Genomic DNA, 21,217 nt, shown 5'->3' with positions numbered 1-21,217 from the left:
TGCTGTCCACTACACACTCTTCTGTTCTTCCCTCCCCTCTGTGTGTGTGTGTGTGTGTATGTGCGTGTGTGTGTTCATGCATTTGTGTGTGTGTGTATATGTGCAAGTATATGTGTATGTATAAATATATATAGTGTGTGTGTGTGTGTGTGCACATGTGTGTGTAATGTTTGTATAAGTTGTGATTGTGTGTGTGTGTTCATTATAAAGTTGAACTCAGAGGCTCTTTGAGGTCCAGATCCTGAGCTACAGTACTGGGTGAGCCTGTGGGCCTGCCCCCACCATGCACCCGCTCTCTGCCCAAATCTGTGTTGCGTGATGCCCCCATCTGTCAGGGGCTTCGACTTGGCACTAGCTGCCATCTCCCAGGCACCCCCTCTATACACACACATACACAAACACACACACACACACAGCCCTGCAGGCCAGGCCTCAGCTCCAGCTGTCGATCTCCGTCTTGCTTCTGCTGTTTCTCTCTCTTTTCAATCTTTTTTTATCTCAGTCTCTGTCTCTCCCTCCATCTTTTCTCGCTCTGCTCCAGGACACACATAAAGACACACTGGCGCATTCGGAGCTCAAGCTGTCCACCCAAATGCCCACCAGCACCCCCCACCCCTGCCTCAACATCCTAAAATAACCCTCCACCCCCTGACCCAAACAACACTTATGAAACAATGGCCTCAGCTCTGTCCCTGTCCCTATCTGACCCTGTCCACTGTCCTCTGTCTCTCCTCCTATAGGTGAAGTGTGACCAGTACTGGCCCAGCAGAGGAACTGAGACCTACGGCATGATCCAAGTCACCATGCTGGACACCCTGGAGCTGGCCACATACAGTGTGCGGACATTCGCCTTGTACAAGGTAAGAGAAGAGAGAGAGACATTGAGAGGTATGGAGGGGGCTGAAGGAAGATAAAACAGTAGCTGAATCAATACGGTAGATTTGTTTAGTTATGTCATAGTGCCTCTAGTTGCCGTGGGTAACCGTCAATTTCGACAGAAAGTGAATAAATGTAAATGTGATGGGGGGGGGGGGGGGGGGGAGAGGATTAGGTTTTGGGTTGACTTTGTGATAATACATAGCACACAACAACCATGACAACAAGATCAAAGTAGTCCTGTTAAATCAATATGTAAGTAAGTAGCTGCTTCATGATATCCCCAGAACTGTTATACAAATCTTCACACGGTCCACATGAAATGATGCTCAACATTCACTACAGAACTGCAAGGTCCTTTTAGAACACAGTGCTATGTGCCGTAAGCATCGCTATTCTCTCTCTGTGTGGGCACTGTCCACATATATGGGGTTGTAACCAAAAGGAACCCGTTCAAAACATTTTTGGTACATAGTTTGTGAGATACCAACGACATCATTGACTGTCCTTTTAAATATGGCAAGTAAACACAAAGGGTGGCGGAGAGAGGGAGAGATCTCTGCGTGTCATTTTACATCGGCTTCAGCCTAATATCATAGGATTGCTGATCAGATCTCTGTGTGTCATTTCACATTGGCTCCAGCCTAATTTCATAGGATTGCTGATCAGGGGCCGTATTCATAAAGAATCTTAGGGCTAAAAGTAGCTCATAAGTGGCGAATTTAGGAGAAACTCCTAAAAATAATGGGCATGTCAGTCTTAAATTTTGTTTTTTTTTACTAAGAGCAATTCACAAAGTATTTTATCCCTAAAAGTAGCACTAACGAAAGACAGCTTAAAACTCCTCATGAGGACTCCTAAGTCACTAAGACTTATTCACAAAAAATCGTAAGATGGCTGCAGCCGACTTGGAATTGATAAAAGACATTGCTTAAACCGTGAAGGTATTAATATTGTCGTAGAATTAGCGCGGGATGCAATGACGCCTTTAAGCAACGATGTGTCCCGAAGTGAAATGTTTGGAAACATAAAGATAGCCTATTTGGCTTCGCGGAAAACGCAAATGACGACACTGGGAATCATCAGTCAGCCGTTTAATTCATCAAACTATCAACGCACTGTAGACCCCACATCATCCAACAGTTTATCCAGTTGCCTTTGGACAATCTCCAATTACACAAGATCAAAGTAAATTCCATGGCGATCGCAGGAATGTCCAGTGACGGGACACACATTACAATAATTGCCCCATCAAAAGATGAGGACGTTTTCGTCCACCGTGGCCTGGATGTAGCCTACCGATGACTCGTGCATTTCAACGGAGAGCGGTCTGCAGCAGGTTTTTGAGAACTTACCAGCTGGATGCCGCTGGGGTGACAGTGGCTATTGGTCCTGGGACCAGTAGGCTTTTGCTTAGGCTACGTTTCACGTTCGTTTCGCTTGAAGGGCCGTATGTGCTGATATTTGAAGTGGTCAAGGGCTGGAAATATAATAGCCTAACAGTTTGCTGGGTGCTTAGATTATTACTGCCTTGATTACATGCAATTGCCATATTTTTTGCACAAACTTGTCATCATGCGTGTGCATTCTGCTAACTGCACTGTCCATAACTATTTAATATGACTTAATTTGAAGCCTAGCTTATTCTCTTATTTTCAGTTGATATAGTGGGATTGTTAGAGGGACGTCACAAATGAGTTTTTAATGAGAGAGCCTGTCAACAACCAATCACCGTCCTCACCCTTCTAAACTCGTGCATGAGAATCGACGTCATCCATAGCAACGGTGCTTTTATCTTAAGCTTAGGAGTTTGTATTATCCTTATTATGAGTAGGTCTCAGAGGCGTTGTGAATCACTTTTAAGAAATTACTCCTACGTAAAATGTTTTAGCACGAGTTAGGAGCACTCTTAGTGGTAAGATAAAAAGCTTTGTGAATACGGCCCCAGATCTCTGTGTGTCATTTCACATTGGCTCAAGCCTAATATCATATGATTGCTGATCTGACTCTTCAGCCTTAAGTCTGATGAAGAGCTCGGCACTCGGGTCACTGATGTGTTAAAAGACGTAACTCACATTAGGAGCTGTGTGTGGCCTGTGTGTGTGTGTGTGTGTGTGTGTGTGTGTGTGTGTGTGTGTCAATCATTTTCTAGATCAATCTGTAGCCAGCAGCTGTCTTGAGAAAAGGGATGCGTGTGTCTCCTTCTCTCTTCACTCACTCTTCACTCACTCTTCTCTCTTCCTCCCCTCTCCTCTCGACAGAACGGCTCCAGTGAGAAGCGCGAGGTCCGGCAGTTCCAGTTCATGGCGTGGCCAGACCACGGCGTGCCCGAGTACCCCACCCCCATCCTGGCCTTCCTGCGCCGTGTCAAGGCCTGCAACCCCCCGGATGCTGGTTCCATGGTCGTCCACTGCAGGTGAGCTCCAGGACCATACACATTTACATTTAGTCATTCAGCAGATGCTTTTATCCAAAGCAACGTACAAGGGACATGCACCACACTAGTGTGGAAGGAACTCTGTAGCACAGGAGAAACCAGCACACTCACACAGACCAAATGTTCTGCAGAAAAGCATTTGATGCAACTATAACTATACTAATAAATAAATAACCAAATATATGAAGCTTCCCTGTGTTCGCTGATCCACTGCAGGACAACACACCCAGTACTGCCCCTTTCACCCATGATTACTCACCTCTGCCGATGTGCTAAATCTTCCTCCCTTTATTTTATCTACCTTCTTTGTGGCTCAGCGGGTTTGTGGGAGCTGGATATTAGAGGGGATATTGGCTAGTGGGCTGTGTTTGAATATGTGACGGCGCCCTGACGGCTGGGTAACCTTTTGTAAGCTGTGTAAACAGCAAGCGTGGGCGTGAGTCACTGGCTGCTCCTAGAGAGGCAGGAGTGTTCTGTGTATGCGAGGGCCACCGCTGCCACCATTGCTATATCTGTCCAGCTTTATGTGATCACCAGTGAAATACCTTTGGACAAGAGTGACCCCTGTCCCTCTCCCTCTCTCTCTCCTTCCCTCACAAACACTCATACACACACTCACGCTCACACACTAACTTCCTCTCTCTGTCTCACAAACACTCATACACACCCTCACACTCACACACTCACTTGGTCTCTCTCCCTCACAAACACACACACACACAAACACTATTACTTCCTCTCTCTCTCACACACACACACACACACACACACACACACACACACTCGCACACACACTCTCTCTCATACATACACACTCTCCCATTGACAGTGCTGGCGTGGGCCGTACGGGATGTTTCATCGTGATCGAGGCCATGCTGGAGCGCATGAAGCACGAGAAGTCTGTGGACATCTACGGCCACGTGACGTGCATGCGCGCCCAGCGCAACTACATGGTGCAGACGGAGGACCAGTACATCTTCATCCACGAGGCCCTGCTGGAGGCCGCCACCTGCGGGCAGACCGAGGTGCCCGCCCGCAACCTCTACGCCCACATCCAGAAGCTCACGCAGGTGCCGCCCGGGGACACCGTCACCGCCATGGAGCTGGAGTTCAAGGTGAGGGCAGGTGCACTCTGGGAGCTGGAGTTTAAGGTGAGGGGCAGGTGCACTCTGGGAGCTGTAGTTTAAGGTGAGGGGAAGGTGAACTCTGGGAGCTGGAGTTTAAGGTTAGGGCAGGTGCACTCTGGGAGCTGGAGTTCAAGGTGAGGGCAGGTGCACTCTGGGAGCTGGAGTTTAAGGTGAGGGGCAGGTGAACTCTCGGAGCTGGAGTTTAAGGTGAAGGCAAGCGTAGACCACTCACCTTTACTTTTAAGTAGTTTGGAAACACTAAAAACGAGCAAGCTCTTTCAGATTCCGACAAGATCCATTGGTGTCGGCTCTTTAAAAGCATCTCTTTCAAAAATCACCCTCACTTGAGCTTTTATGGCATGACTGTACAAAAGTGAATCTAAAGGGCTATAAAACTACACAAATAAATATATCACTAGGAAAAATAAAACCCAGCTTAAAACGTCTCCTGAAAGGGAAGCAAAAATAAATATATTTTATAATAATATAAATGAATAATAACAATAGATAATAATAAATCGTTATAAGTTGTTTAGTTTAAAAAAAAAATTGCTCTTAGGATTTAGCAAAATTGGTTGACCAAAGTACAGATACACAGAGAACAGGATTTTTTTGTTTTCCCCAACAAAACTGGTCCCTTCCTTCATTTAGTGTCACATTAAAGAAAACCATCTTGCAGGTAACAAACGTGAGATGTCTTTCAGGTCCATTTGAATATTAAATTATTCCACTTGGCCAAACAGCTTTCGCTTCAAGGACAATTCAAGGAGTGGATTTTAGTCCTGAGGAGAAGCACTCCTGTTAGAGTGATTTCTGCTTGTAATTGCATTTCGGTCTCATGTTAGCCAGAACACAGGCGCTCCCCAGGGGGGGTCCGTCACCGGGGTATAAATAAACTTTCTTTATCAACACCAACAGTGCCACTAAACTGTCTTAACTGTCAAACCAGGCGGCATTTGACACCAAAAAAGGACATGAAAAAAAAAGTTGTCTTTTAAAACACCTGGCAATGGTGTTAATATGGAGAGTTTATTTCTGTCAGGTTGGATTTGTCTCCTGTCGGGGCACATTTCACACATGCAGAGAGGGCCGAGAGGAGCCAGTCACACGTACACACACACACACACACACACACACACACACACACATGCAGAGAGGACCGAGAGGAGCCAGTCACACGGGCACACACACACAGAGAGGGTGCGGAGAGGGCGAGAGTAGCCAGTCACACGCGCACACGCACACATACATACACACACACACACACACTCTCTCACACAAACACACACAGACTCACACACACACACAGACTCACTCACGCGCACACGCACACACACATACACACACACACACTCTCTCTCACACAAACACACACAGACTCACACACACACAGACTCACTCACACACACTCTCACACAAACACACACACACACACACACATGGTACCCCTTTAACTCAGGTCAGTCTCCTTTTGCGTTGCGTTGCTTCTTGTTGATTTCTGCACCTAAAAACGCCCTCCACACACACACACACACTGTGTCCTCATCACTGATGCCTTAGAATAAACACCCTCCACACACACACACATACACACTTTGTCCTCATCACTGATGCCTTAGAATAAACACCCTCCACACACACACACACACACACACACACTGTGTCCTCATCACTGTGTCCTCATCACTGATGCCTCAGAATAAACACCCTCCAGAGATAAATGAAAATCGCATGAGGTTTTAGCGGAGATTGGGGTGGATTCCATTTTTCCACGTGCGCCGTGCTTCGATGTTTAGTGTGGTCACTCATCCTGACTGTCCCTGGAGAGTCTTTTGCTCTTTCCTCCATCTCTCTCTATCCCTCTATCACACATCTCCTCCTCCCCTCCCTCTCTCTGTCCTCTAACTCTGTCTCTCCTGCCCTCTCTATCTATGTCTCCCTCTGTCTTTCTCTGTCTGTCCCTCCCTCCCTCTCTCTCTCTTCACTCTCTTCCTCCCTATGATATGATATGATATGAGAGCCAGACCCAGCATCACTAGCAGCACAGTGGCCTAAGCCCCCCTCCCTCCCTCCCTCCCTCCCTCCCTCCACATCTCTCCCTCTCTCTCTACCTCCCTCCCTCCCTCTCTCCGCATCAGTCCTCAGATGAGGCCAGACATGCTGCCTGCAGGGTAGGACATTTTGTCCAATATCCCAAAAAAAAGAGCTGGAAATATAAAGGCGACCATCCCCGTCTGAGAGTGCGTAGCCGCCTGCAGGTGGGTCCCTGTGGGCCTGGAGGTCTGAGCATGTTCCCTCTCCCCTACCCACTCAAACCATGGAGCGCATACTGTGTCTGCTAGCAGGATCATTGTTAAAATCCGGAGCGGGTATAATTAGGTTATGATGCCTGGCATGCTGCAGATTTGTTTCGCCAGCACTTCTGGAGTTGGCATTGATGGGATGTGTGTTTGTTTTATCCCTCTTGTCTTTGCCTGACTGTTAAAGCCATATTAGGAGCCCATCAGCCAAAGCCTTTGCCTTGTCTTCAGGCTAAGAGGCTTTCACAAGTTCTTCATTTTTTAAGTCTTTCAGGTTTGATTTTTTGTTTGTTTTTGTTGCCGTGTTGCTAGGTTTGTGTATCTCTGTGTGCAGCTGTTTGTGTGTGTGTGTGTGTGTGTGTGTGTGTGGGAGCATTTGTTTCTTCTCCCCGAAGTCTCTCTGACACTCCGAGTTTCCGGAGACGAGAGTTGTCAGGCGTTTGAAGTGTTGAGGCGCTTAGATCTGCTGGTTTTCAGGCTTCAGAATAAGAGGGTTACACCTTCGGACGAGAGGCGTCAAGCCGCTCTCTTCGTTTGCCAAAAATCATGCAAACCTGACTATTCGGATGTCAGTTCTTTTTTTTGTTTTCGTTTTGCGAAGAGAAGTCAGGGTGTCACAAAGCTGTCAGAATGCAGGTACCTTCATAGTCTATGTGCTACTTTACTTACCCTGAATGTGTTGCCTTACGAGGAAATCAGTTCATTGGCTAGCTTGTGTGTCTGGTTGCCATAGAGATGAATGTACTGTCAACAACAGAGCGACAGCAAAAGTAGCAGCATGTATATATCTCTCAAAAGCCCTTCATTCAGTAGGCTGCTGCTCCAGAGCATAAACATAGTATTTCAGAGCAGACTGCGTCCCCTGACATTATCAGTGTACTCTGCCAGGCTGAATAGCAGTGCTACATCTGTATTTGAGAGTTTCAGTGTTATCCTTCTCACGTAGCCACTGTCTCTCTCTCCTCTCTCTTGCTCTCTCCTCTCTCTCTCTCTCTCTCTCCTTCTTTCTCTCTCTCTCGCTCTCTTTCCTCTTTTCTCCTCTCTTCTTTTTCTCTCTCTCTCTCTCTCCTCCTCTCTCTTTTCTCTCCTCTCCTCTCCTCTCTCTCCTTTCCTCTCTCTCTTCTCTCCTCTCTCTCTTCTCTCTCTTCTCTTCTCTCCTCTCCTCTCTCTTCTCCTCTCTGCTCTGTGCTGCCCTGCTGGTCTCATTGATCTCTCTGCACACCAACAGAAGCTGGCCAACTCCAAAGCACATACCTCAAGATTCATCAGTGCCAACCTGCCGTGCAACAAGTTCAAGAACCGGCTGGTGAACATCATGCCCTTCGAGTCGACCCGTGTCTGCCTGCAGCCCATCCGTGGGGTGGAGGGGTCCGATTACATCAACGCCAGCTTCCTCGACGGATACAGGTAACACACACACATTCACTCACTCAACTACCAGCACACTTACACATACACAAACACACACAAATTCACTTAAACACTCAAATGCTAACCCACGCACACCTACTCTGGCACACAATCTCACACACACTCTCTCTCTCACTCACACAAGAATGCGGGTGAAAAATCCTCCTTAATGTGGGAGAATGAGTATGTGGCAGTGTGCTAAAGTAAGGTAGCAGAGGGAGGGAGGAGGTGGCGTGTTGAGTAGGAGAAGAGGCGAGCGTTGCGGCGCGGTGAGCCTCACTCATCCCCTCACGCTCAGACACATGGGGGCTCAGCAGCAGCTGACAGCCAGGAGTTATTGGCCACCTCCACCGGGCCCGACACACACACACACACACACACACACTCACTCTATTTCCCTCCCCTCCCCTCCCCTCCCATTGTGGCGGAGCTTGTCAGGATGAATTGGCCTTATTGGCAGGAATGTCCATAACTCCTCGCCAGTGTCTCAGCGGATAAATAAATAGCTCCCATTCAGCCAGCCTTTGCTCCTGCTGACAGGTGACACACATACACACACACTCTTACACACTCACACTGTTACACACTCACACTCCCCAGGGAAATCAAAGTATTACCCATCACAACAGGTTTTGTGTGTGTGTGTTGTGTGAGTCTGTGTTTGTGTCTCTTTCCATAATCCAGAGGCATGACTATTCCATCACACACACACTCAGAGATAGAAACACAGTTGCTGTCTACTTGGAGCTATCTTATGAGAGATAGCATACACATTCACATATACTTGGGGAGCACTTGTCTGAAAACAGGGTCTAGTTGAGTGTGAATAAGTAAGTCTGTTCGTGTGTTTGTGTGTGTGTGTGTGTGTGTGTGTGTGTGTGTATGTGTGTGTGTGTGTGTTTTGTGCATGTCTGCATATGGGAGGATTTAGTGTATAATGGGGTTAAGGGATGTCTATGTTTAAATTGTATATAAATGTCTGCGTATGCATGTCTTTTATAGTCAGTGTGTGTGTCCGTGAGTGTGTGTGTGTGTCCGTGAGTGTGTGTGTGTGTGTTTCCGTGAGTGTGTGTGTGTGTGTTTCCCTGAGTGTGTGTGTGTGTGTCCGTGAGTGTGTGTATGTCCGTGAGTGTGTGTATGTCCGCGAGTGTGTGTTGTATCAGGAAGGTAGGACTGGTGAGAGAAGGGATCGGTGGTGGTGGTGGTGGTGGGGGGGGGGTCTCTGGCACTGAGGTGGTCCCTTATCGCATTAGCACAGAATCACCACCACCCTGCTGAGATCCCCCCCCCCCCCCCCCCCCCCTCTTAAGTAAACACCGTAATTGCCAATAATCCTCAATGTGATAATGGACTAATGACCGGCTTTGGAAACATCTCTCTCCCTCTTTCGCTACTATCCTTCCCTCTCTTTACCCCCCTCTCTTTTTCTCCCCCCCCCCCCTCTCTCTCTCTCTCTCTCCCTCTCCCTCTCTTTTCCTCTCCCTCTCTCTCTTCCTCCTGCTGGGGGGCAGCAGTTGTTTCCTGTTGCTTCGCTGAAGCCCCCGGGGGCGATCCTACATGACGGAGAGAGAGGAGAGGAAAATGCTATAGTTCTCTTCTTCTCCCTCTCTTTCTCTCCCCGTCCCCCCTTTCTCTCCTTTGCCTTTCTTTCTTCATCTCTCTCTCTCACCCCCCCCCCCCCCCTCCCCCCTTCCGCTAATATACAGTGTGCTAATAAAGGTTCATAAGGAGCCCTGTGTGTGTGTGTGTGTGGCGTATTTCAGAGGCTTGTCAGTGCCGGGGATGATGATAATGATGGATAGGTCTGATCTCCTCCTCAATCTCCAGACACCGCACCCTCTGGCCTGGGGGAGTGGGATGGAGAGGGGGGGTTGAGTTTTGGGAAAAGTGAACTCATCCATCAGCAGAAGGGTGCAGCACCCAGTCTGTGGGGGGGGGGGGGGGGGGGGGTTAGTGACAGGGGACGTGCTGGGCTCTGCACATGGATGCTTACTGAGCTCTTATTAAGCCTCTTCAGACTCACAGGGGAGGGGGCGGGGTGGAGGCGGGGGGCGAGGGTGCTGTCGCCGTCTACAGTACAGTCCCCCACTGCGAGTCTGTCGGCAGCCAATGACCATTTCTGTCACACAGTGTGTGTGCGCCCATCCATACACACACACACACACCCACACACAGACCCCATGCCATGTTTAATCTCTACTTCACACTCTGTCCCCTCCAGCTCTTTGCTCTTAGTTCACCTGCAGCTCTGTGTGTGTGTGTGTGTGTGTGTGTGTGTGTGTGTGTGTGTGTGTGTGTGTGTGTGTGTGTGTGTGTGTGTGTGTGTGTGTGTGTGTGTGTGTGTGTGTGTGTGTGTGTGTGTGTGTGTGAGAGAGAGACAAAAAGAGGGAGACCAATTGACTGTGAGAAGTGGAGTATGTATGCATTTGTAAGTAGGTTGAAAAAGTTGGTCTCTCTGGCTACCCTTCCTCACATGAATCCACACTGCCCTCCAGTGGCCACATGCAGGAACTGCAAGCAGGGGGCGCATCCGCCGTTGAGTGTTTTCAGCCTCTAACTCAACAGCCTCTCGAACTCGACTGTAATCAAACACAGCAAACATAAACTCAGAGCAGCAGCTGCACAGCCTCCCTCACCAGCAAAACACCAACACACACACTGCACAACCACCCACACCAGCAAAACACCAACACACACACTGCACAACCACCCACACCAGCAAAACACCAACACACATGCAAAAGGCAATGTCTGTGGGGCACGACTCTGGAAAAACAACACAGTTTGTGTTTGTGTCATGCATGCATGTTTGTTTGTATGTGTGTGATGCATTTATGCGTGAGTCATAAATATGACATGACGTGTGTGTGTGTGTGTGTCCACAGGCAGCAGAAGGCTTACATTGCAACGCAGGGGCCCCTGGCTGAGACCACTGAGGACTTCTGGAGGATGCTGTGGGAGCACAACTCTACCATCGTGGTCATGCTCACCAAACTGAGGGAGATGGGCCGAGTGAGTAGAGGAGACCACACACACACACACACACACACACGTCATGAATCTGCACACTTATACACAAAAAAACTCACACACACATGCATCTACATGCACATTCTCAAATACACACCCAGTCAATATACAACATGTACTCTTGTCAACCATACACATCCACACATCCGTAGACTCGCACAGACACACCCAGACTCACGCTCGCTTTGTTCCTGCGCCCCCTACAGGAGAAGTGCCATCAGTACTGGCCGGCCGAGCGCTCTGCCCGCTACCAGTACTTCGTGGTGGACCCCATGGCCGAGTACAACATGCCCCAGTACATCCTCCGAGAGTTCAAGGTCACAGACGCCAGGGTGAGAATCAGCCCACACACACACACACGCAGTACATCCTCCGAGAGTTCAAGGTCACAGATGCCAGGGTACGTTTACGCCTGACTGAGCACCCTCTGCCCAACCTTGTCCTTGGCTGGTAAAAGGACCATGCACTCCTCAGTGGGCACCACCTGCGCTGTACCCATCTCTTGGAAACCAATCGGGGGCGTTCTGAAAAGTGCACATATGCAGCGGTCGCCATGTCATGATCCGATTTCAGGAATGTAGGAAGAAGCATATGGGAAAATTCCTGGTTGAAACCCAAGAAGTCCTAGAAGTTGTGCATAAAATTCTTTTGAAATTGAATTACATTTCTAAAATGACACTACTGCGCAAAAGACTAAAAGGAGCATTCTCAAAGCATTGCCACAGAGGTGGAATTAACAGGAATGTTTATTTTTAGTGATATTTGTCACCATCTGTTTTGTGTAAGATTAAACAGAAATGCATGTCTCTCAGTCTAGTGCGTTGGCACAAACACACACACACACCTCAGTGTGGTGAGTTGGCATTTGGGCCTGGGGCCGGTGGAGCGATGTGACAGATTGCTCTTTGTGACGGTGTCGGATAAACACATGAGATGCAAACAGAAGGAGATGAATATGACACAGTCTCTATGATGCAGGTGCTCTTTGAGGGCAGAATTAACCTCATTATGTATTTTGACTTGTATCTGTTGTCCTCCACTTGAAATGGGACTGTGCTGTTTGCATTAGAGATGGTGTTAAGAGCTGTCTTTGATGCTATCTTTTGTGTGTGGTGTGTGTGTGTCGTCATGGTGCGTTAGTGGTGTTTGTCACTTGTCACTTTAAATGGGTCAGTCAGTGCTATTTGAGTCTGAAGATGTCAGTATTATGAGCCGTGCTTAATACATGTGGTCGTCTGTTATCCCTCTCTCTCTCTCTCTTTCTCTCTCTCTCTCTCTCTCTCTCTTCTCTCTCTGTTTTTCTCTTATTCTCTCTCTCTCTCTCCGTGCAGGATGGCCAGTCCAGGACTATTCGCCAGTTCCAGTTCACTGATTGGCCGGAGCAAGGCGTGCCAAAGACTGGAGAGGGCTTCATCGACTTCATCGGCCAGGTGCACAAAACCAAGGAGCAGTTCGGCCAAGACGGACCAATCACTGTGCACTGCAGGTCAGTAGCTGTGTGTGTGTGTGTGTGTGTGTGTGTGTGTGTGTGTGTGTGTGTGTGTGTGTGTGTGTGTGTGTGTGTGTGTATCCGGGGGAAGCTGGGCGTGCATATTTCTGTCCATGTTTACCTATGCAGAGATTTAGTAATATGTGGTTTTAGTAATATGTGTCTGTGCTTGTTCGTGTTTATTTGATCATTTCTACACACATGTATGTGTGTAAGAGCATGTATGCAGTTGCTTATGTACACTGACCGAGTGTGTGTGTGTGTGTGTGTGTGCTCTCTGCAGTGCTGGTGTTGGGCGGACGGGCGTCTTCATCACCTTGAGCATCGTGCTGGAGAGGATGAGATACGAGGGCGTGGTGGACCTCTTCCAGACCGTCAAGACACTGCGCACCCAGAGACCAGCCATGGTGCAGACAGAGGTACACACACACGTGGGCAGAGAGAGGGGGTCGAGGTACACACACACGTGGGCAGAGAGAGGGGGTCGAGGTACACACACACACACACGTGGGCAGAGAGAGGAACAGAGAGAGGGGGACAGAGGTAGAGAGAGAGAGGAACAGAAAGAGGGGGACAGAGGTAGAGAGAGAGGGGGACAGAGGTAGAGAGAGAGGTACACAGACACGTGGGCAGAGAGAAAGAGAGGGGGACAAAGGTAGAGAGAGGAACAGAGAGAGGGGGACAGAGGTAGAGCAAGACAAGGAAGAGAAGGGGGAGTGAAAAGAGAGTGAGGGAGTGAAAACATGACAAGAAGGGAAGGTTGAAGAAGAAATGCAGAAAGAGAGAGAATATGGGAGACACAGACCAAAGGGGGAAGCGAGTGAGATGAAGAGGAAAAATCGGAGTGAGAGATAGACACAGACACCGAGACAGAGGGAGACGTAGCAGGTTTTCAGGCCTAGTTTGTATCGTCAGCCATGGAGGGGGAGGGGGGGGGGGGGAGAGACAGCGCCCTGCTGAGCTCCTGACATGGCACACTTTCAGTCAAACTTCCAGAGCCTTGATGTGTTCAGACCCGAGCCCAATGCAGTGAGTCCCAGTAGCACCGCAGGCTACGCAGAAATGCTGCCGCACCAGGAAGCCCAATGTCAGCTAATGTGCTTTTTCCTTTTTGTTTTGTTCTCATTCTGTCTCTCTGTCTGTTTCTCTCTCCTGCAGGACCAGTATCAGCTCTGTTACCGGGCAGCTCTGGAGTACCTGGGCAGCTTTGATCACTATGCAACGTAACCGCTCCCCCCGACAACAGCATCGGCGTAACCCCCCCCCCCCTCCTGGGAAACCCCCACCCAGCCAGTTCTCTTCCGGAAGCGTCCCTGGGGGGGGTGGATGTTATGAGGGGTGGTTGGGGTGGTTTGGGGAAGGAGGATCACAGGTGATGGTGGGGGGGGTGGTAGGTGACACTGGATGGCCTCCCCTTATTTTTGGAGCAACACCCAAGGACTGGCACAACAAACTTGCTTTATCCACCCCCGTCACACACAAACACAATAAATATACAAAGTAAGCTCCCTTCAGAACGACAAGCCTGACCAGACAAGAAAAGCAACCATTCTGATGTCTCCAATGCACAATGGCTTCCCCCGTTCATGCCTCCTGCTGACCAACAAATTTATCTTTATGTCCTTCAATAATCTTCGCCATGATCACCGCCATTACTACCATATTATTGTTATTATTGCATTATCTAGATTTTATCATAATGTTTATTGTTTTTAATCATTTACACTGGTTCGCGTATGTACATCTAAGGGGTCTACTTTTTCCATGGTTATTCATATTTGACTTTTTTTGTATGTTTTATTTTACTTTTAAATTTTATAGTCATAGCACGGGGGCATGTGTTTTTGATATGCCCTGGCGTTACTAATATTAAAGTACACATACTCAGTGCTGCTACTGATGATTTCTTTGTCGTCATCGTCATTATATTATCACTTTCTGATTATCCACTCACTCATTGCATTCGTCTGGGGACGGGGAACAACCTTTTATAAGCCTTTTCATCTCCTGATACTTTATAGAATGATTATCTATATTAAAAAAAAGAGATCAAATGCATACAGAGTTAGCGGACTTACATAAACTTATTGTTATAAAAGAAAAAAAAACTAAATAGACTAATGAATCTTGAGGACAACGCCATGTACAGATTCGGGCGTTGCTCTCAATAGCTGTAAACTGTGACTTTTTTTCTCTCTCTTTCTCTCTATCTCTGCGAGTGTGTCGCTCGAAAGACCTCATCTCACACTGAACGGCATACGTTTTCTGAGACGGTGTTATGTCATATACCAGTTCCGCTCGCATAACTACACACACACACACACACACACACTCAAGTACACACAGACCCCAGGTCTTAACCCAGAGGATCCTGCAAGAAATCCCCCCTGGGTTCTGACCCCCCGCCACCCACCCCCCAGAGATGAGAGACACGGACTCATGTATAGCGCTTAACCTCCTCATAGAGCTTCTGAAGAGTGTTTTCACCTGGCCAAAGCAGTATCTCAACTCAATGTATCTCAATGATGGCCTGTTCGGTTTAATCGGAAACACCCTTATTTTATTTTTTTTGCGACCGAACGACCCCAGATTCACTGGCCTGTCCGTGGAGGAGGACCGACACGCCCAGATCAGGTCCTCCCTGACTCACAGCTGGTGCTCCGCATCTGCCATACTCTCAAATCTGCCCCGCTGAGGTACCCAAAGGAGGTTCTCCTGCCGCCACTGAAGAACCGCAGCTCAACATCCGGAACAAAGAAACCAAGCATCTACGCTCAACCAGAAAAATTTGTGGTAAATTTGTTGTACGCGGGCAAAACCAGGGGCCAAGGAAACCATTTCACTTTGTGTCGGCATAGTGCTGTAGGGGTCAACTTGTACATGCAGTCTGTTTTCTATTTGTCACTATGAAGACAGCCACAACAACGAGAAAAAAAAAACAGTGAGAAGAAATGTTGCAAATACCTTGATGTTAATAAAGTTGAATAAATGGGTTTTGTACAAACTGAAGTTTCTGGCGCTTTCTGTGATTTTGCTGCTGGTGACCTTGGTGCTAATGTGAGTCCTTCCACTCTTTCAATTTCTCTTTCAGTATCCCCCTCTCTTCCATCTCTTTTTCTGAAACTCAATGACTGTCCTTCTCTTCTAGTGCCCCTTTCTTCCTTCCCCTCTCTCTCCTCCACTCATTCCCCTTCTTCCTCTCTCCTCCACTCATTCCCCTTCTTCCTCTCTCCTCCACTCATTCCCTTTCTTCCTCTCCCTCTCTCCTGCACTCATTCCCCTTCTTGACTTTCACTCTTGTCCTCTCTTCACCCTTTCCTCTTATCCACTCTCGTCACCCTCTTCATCCCTCATTTTCTCTCTCTCTCTCCACTCTCCCCCTCTCGTCTCTGTCCTCCTGTCCCCTTGCCACTCTTCCATTCTCAGTCTATTCATCCCTCCCACTTGTCCACCCTTTCTCTCTCTTCCTCTCTCACGCCTTTCCACTCTCGTTCTCCACCTCTCATGCCAGTTAGGTACCAGGGGAGCAGATGTGCTTGTGGCCCTGAGGTGCCCGTGCCCTTGACTGGCCGGCAACCCGGTGCTTAGATGAGTGTGACCTGGGACAGGACAGGAGAGGACAGGACAGCAGAGCCTGGTGAATTCTGCTCTCTGCGACACAGATGTCCAGCTGGACACAATACAGCTGTTTCAGAGGACTCGCGTTTCACATTGTCACACAACTTCCTCACACTCAGATGATTTCAGTGTCTTTCAGTCACCTTGCTTTTACTAAAGACAATGAGTTTGAGTTGTTACTGTTAATGCCCTGAGTATGCTTATCCAGACCGATTGTACACTGAGCAAGAAAGCACAAGTGTAGTACTGTTTCCTCTGATTTAAATCACTTTATTTGTGTGTGTGTGTGTGTGTGTGTGTGTGTGTGTGCAGTTTCAGGGCCATTGGCCCGTAAAGATGGCTCTTGAATGTTGAATTAAACATATTTTCAAAAATCAAAGGTGGGACACATGTATTTTAAATTTTTCTAAATAAATGACTACATAAATAAATGTGAATTATATTACCCTCAGTAGAACAGATCAAACCATGGTTAGCTTACCAGGTAGGCTAATGCTAGACCTATCACCTTTGTTTAAATGTGTTGAATCTTACATTAAGAAATATTTGGAGAATGAACTTAAGGAACGTCAGTGCTCCTGCAGCCCCTATAACAGCATGGACTTGAGATGGGCTACAGTATATTGATCTGCAAAGTAACACAAGCTTGTCAAGGAATCTAAGTGAGCAAAACTGAAAAAAATGATGACAGGCTCAAAATCACAAACTCAGATTAACAATACAATAGTCAGTTGAAAGGGTTGTGGCATTTTAAGAGCCTGAACCCTCCTGGAGAAAGAAGGAGACAGGCAAGGAAAACCTTCCTCCTAACTGGAAGAAACCTTGGGCAGAACTTTGGGTCATAAGGGCTTGATTGTGAGTCACATTTAGTTATGTTTGGCTGACATGGTGCATGAGAATTGTAGTTATACAGTGCCCTCCGGAATAATTGGCACCCTTAAGTGAAAATGAGCAAAATGTGATGCGAAAAAAAACCTTTACTGTTTATCCTCATGATCTTTCATTCAAAATATTCACAAAAATCAAACCTTTAATTGAAGTAACATAATTGAAAGAAGCATTACATTCTTACCATGAAACAAATATTTTCTCAAAAATATGTGTGCCCCTTCTGGACTGTGATGGCGGGGGGGAGGTCAATGTACATACACGTCCTCTTCCAGGCTGATTCTTAACATCGCCTGTCGCTCATTTAATTATAAGATTTTCTAGGGGTGCCAATAATTGTGGCACACTTTTTTGGGAGAATTGTTTTTTGTTCATTTCAACATTTGTTTTTCTTTCAATAATTTTACTTCAATGAAAAGGTAAGATTTTTGTGAATATTTTGAGTGACAGAACAAGAGGATAAATAGCATATTCACTAAGGGTGCCAATAATTCTGGACGGCACTGTACAAGGATGGCCGGATACAACAGTGCACAACTTGCTGGCGACAGCTGCAACATGCACTGTCTAGCCCCATTATATTTATGTTGGGAATTGTATATATGTTTAGTTTTAATGAGTTATGTTGGCTGACAGCCATGGGAATTGTAGTTATACAAGGACAGCAATGGTGGCAGGAAACAACAATGAATTTCAGCAAATGTCAATGAATTCAAAGACCCTATCTGGTGAGGTTTTAACCTTGTTAACATGACCATATGGTGTTTGTTATATGAAACACTGCATATCATGAGCAACATAAGAAGTCAATGCCATGAATGAGTACATCCAACTTGGAACTGTACCAATGACCCACCACAGCTTTAACCAAACCTCTCTCCAGACCCACCACAGCTTTAACCAAGCCTCTTCACTGAACTGGCTGGTGGCCTGGCCTAGCCTAGCCTATATGGCTAGTTGGAAAGAGAGGTTTGATAATCTGTCTTTCACCTGACTAGCTAAAATCAAGTTGAAGATGATACCAGTACTAGGTGCTTATAGAAACATGCTTCAAAAGTAACACATTGTTGCATACTCTCTCTTTAACCTTTAACCTTTCAGCTCTCTTTAAGCTGCATTCCATAAAGGCATCTGATAAATGAATAAAAGAAAATATAAGTCACATCTTTTCCGTTTGTGCAGGTAAGAGAACTGACCTCTTCAGCTGCAAACATAAGAACTGAAGTGATCCAGGTGCTGTATTTGGAGTGCTGTTTATGATATTTGTGATGCACAATGTGCTAATGAAGCTAAACCCAGGTCATCTGACATGCTTATTCAGTTCTAAACTTCAGACTACCTAACGCTAATTAAACTGCAAATCCACATGAGCCATGCTAATGCTAATGAAACAGTAATAAGAGGAGGAAAACAAGGCATCAAATTTGGGAAATATTTGAAACTGACAAACTGAACCGAAATGAAACTCCCAGTTTGAAGTATTGGCATATTGTATTTCTTCCTTCCTCCATGAGTTTTAGGGACAGGAAGGAAAATCAAACTTGGCTCCAGCCCTCTGCTGTGAAATGGACCTGTCCCCTCCAGACCCCATGTCTCCGGCCCAATTAGGGAGGGAATCAGTGGTGCTGGACTGGTCAACTGCAGTAGAAGACACAAGCTCAGCGAGGGACGCTGCAACATAACAAAATGAGAAAAAAAGAGAAGGGGTCTGAATACTTTCTGAATGCACTGGATATACCAGTGTATTTCATTTCATTGACAGATAATGTGATATAAGAAAGTTGCCCATGTTTGTGTGTGTGTGTCTTGTGTTCATTTGGGAAGGAAAGAGGCCCATACCCTTGTTCCCAGTGTGGCAGGGGTTTCACTAATGGGGGAAAAACTCAATTGACAACTGCATACCTTACATGACCTTCCATGGTGATCTCAAAAAACATCAACACATCCACACAGGACAGGGGCCACACTCCTTCTCTGCTCCCAGTGAGGATGCACACCGGACAGGGGCCATACTCCGGCTCCCAGTGAGGATGCACACAGCACAGGGGCCACACTCCTGCTCTGCTCCCAGTGAGGATCCGCACAGACAGCACAGGGGCCACACTCCTGTTCTGCTCCCAGTGAGGATGCACACAGCACAGGGGCCATACTCCTGCTCTGCTCCCAGTGAGGATGCACACAGCACAGGGGCCATATTCCGGCTCCCAGTGAGGATGCACACAGCACAGGGGCCACACTCCTGCTCTGCTCCCAGTGAGGATCCGCACAGACAGCACAGGGGCCACACTCCTGTTCTGCTCCCAGTGAGGATGCACACAGCACAGGGGCCATACTCCTGCTCTGCTCCCAGTGAGGATGCACACAGCACAGGGGCCATACTCCTGCTCCCAGTGCGACCAGAGTTTCACCAGAGAGGATATACTCAAACTGCACCAGTGAGAGCAACCAGTGTGTCAAGGGTTTTCCTACTTTTCAATATCTGAAAAAAAAAATACTTACTGCATAACTTACTGGTTAAGTGCCCCACACACTCAATTACCCTCAGGTTGCGCAGGAATATTCAGACCCCGCTTACATAATAGAATTGTTTTAGGTTAGATTTTTAGATTAAGATCTGTCTGTTTACAAGATGAATTACCTGTTTAGCTTTGGGGGTTTTCATTTCTTATATTCGATTTTATCAGAGTTGTATTCTCTGTTTTTTACTGTAGGGGTTTAAGCAAGAAACAGTTGCATTTAAAGTTAAACACATTCAACAGTTATTCTGTTATATTAAGAACAAACAGCTTACTCTGCCGGAAATAAGAAAAAACTAAAAGGTGCCTGAAATTGTCTTCAATAAGCCCCATTCTGGTCTCTTGAGTGTGCTGGATGTTGCAGCCTGTTAGTATTTCTCACTCCAAACCAACAGGCACACAGGGGACACAGACACCGAGGCTGACAGTTTACATTGCCACTGATCACAGATCATCACTGTCCAATGTGTCAAACCAGCTGACATTGAGTGTCATCGCTGAGCTTCCAGTGAAAAAGCTTCTTTAAGCGTGTCTGCTGCGGATGGGCTTGTTCTCATTCTTATTTCATGGGCAGTCACCGTGGTCTTTCTGGAGCTTTGCCATCTGCCGGGGAAGAACCGGGGCAGGTGTTTTGATGGCAAAGAGAAGCCGGACTGATTGCTGAAGACGCGTCCGCGGTAAACAGATTGAGGGGAAATCAATTGCCTCGGCTTGCTAAGGTGACTGTCCACGGTCTTCACTGTGTGCCGTGTCAATAGCAGTATGTTCTGAACAGGGCTGAGGGCATGTTAGGCTTTGAGGAAGCCCACAGTAATATTCACTCACTCCACTACTCAAACTTGGTGGCCTTTAACGAAGTTGTTCCTTCACAACTACAGATTTGCCACAGTTTGCTATGACATTTAGTTCTACCCCTATGTCTAACATGCTAATAAGACTTTGTGCACAAACTGGAGAGATAATGCATCGTCCCTTTGAAGTCTTGAACATCTGGTTGATGTTTTCTCTCCACCCACTGTCTTATCATTTTGCAAATCTAGCAGATCTTCAGCAGAATAATGTTTTATTGTTACATAGTTCGACTGTGCACTCACTTCTTGTGCTGTGTGAACATCTTGATTTGTAAAGTGACACTGAATCAAGAGGCATTTCACTCTTCTATCTGTCTTCTATCAGAGCAGCAGTTCGCTAAGCTGGAAAGGGTGCGACTGCAGGGCGTGAGCAGCAGGTGCACGTTTGGCTTCTCCCCAATCCAAGACAGGTGCTAGCAGTTGGCAAGAGGCAAGTTGGCATGTGAAGTTCCTGGACTACTACGACATACCATGGTTAAATTGAGAGAATGCTGAAGGCATATTTATATTTCAGACAAAGTTAGCCCATGGTGGTTCCTGTGTCTTTTTGGCAAGATCACTGAAATTGACCCTGTCCAGGGAATTTTCACTCTTATCATATCCAATACTCAGTGCCCTTACATTCTTAACAAGCTTTGGCAGAGGGCGTAGACACAAACTTATGATCATTTCAAC

The 21,217-nt window shown here is 47.1% G+C and overlaps 1 protein-coding gene across 1 annotated transcript in view; it reads left to right on the top strand.

Moving 5' to 3' along the window:
• The window catches only part of ptprfa (protein tyrosine phosphatase receptor type Fa), a 228,601-nt gene extending 213,033 nt beyond the window's left edge, over positions 1 to 15,568 (top strand). Inside the window, 9 exon segments of the mRNA XM_080832228.1 lie at positions 741 to 860; positions 3,138 to 3,292; positions 4,143 to 4,428; positions 7,969 to 8,147; positions 11,036 to 11,162; positions 11,387 to 11,512; positions 12,512 to 12,666; positions 12,953 to 13,088; positions 13,828 to 15,568. Coding sequence (XP_080688354.1) covers positions 741 to 860; positions 3,138 to 3,292; positions 4,143 to 4,428; positions 7,969 to 8,147; positions 11,036 to 11,162; positions 11,387 to 11,512; positions 12,512 to 12,666; positions 12,953 to 13,088; positions 13,828 to 13,896 — 1,353 coding nt within the window. The 3' untranslated portion in view covers positions 13,897 to 15,568.
• The last annotated feature ends 5,649 nt before the right edge of the window (positions 15,569 to 21,217 follow it).

Source organism: Sprattus sprattus, assembly GCF_963457725.1.
Source record: "Sprattus sprattus genome assembly, chromosome: 2".
Lineage (NCBI taxonomy): Eukaryota > Metazoa > Chordata > Actinopteri > Clupeiformes > Clupeidae > Sprattus > Sprattus sprattus.
Note: the sequence above shows the minus strand (reverse complement) of the source record. Positions and strands in the feature narration are given on the sequence as shown.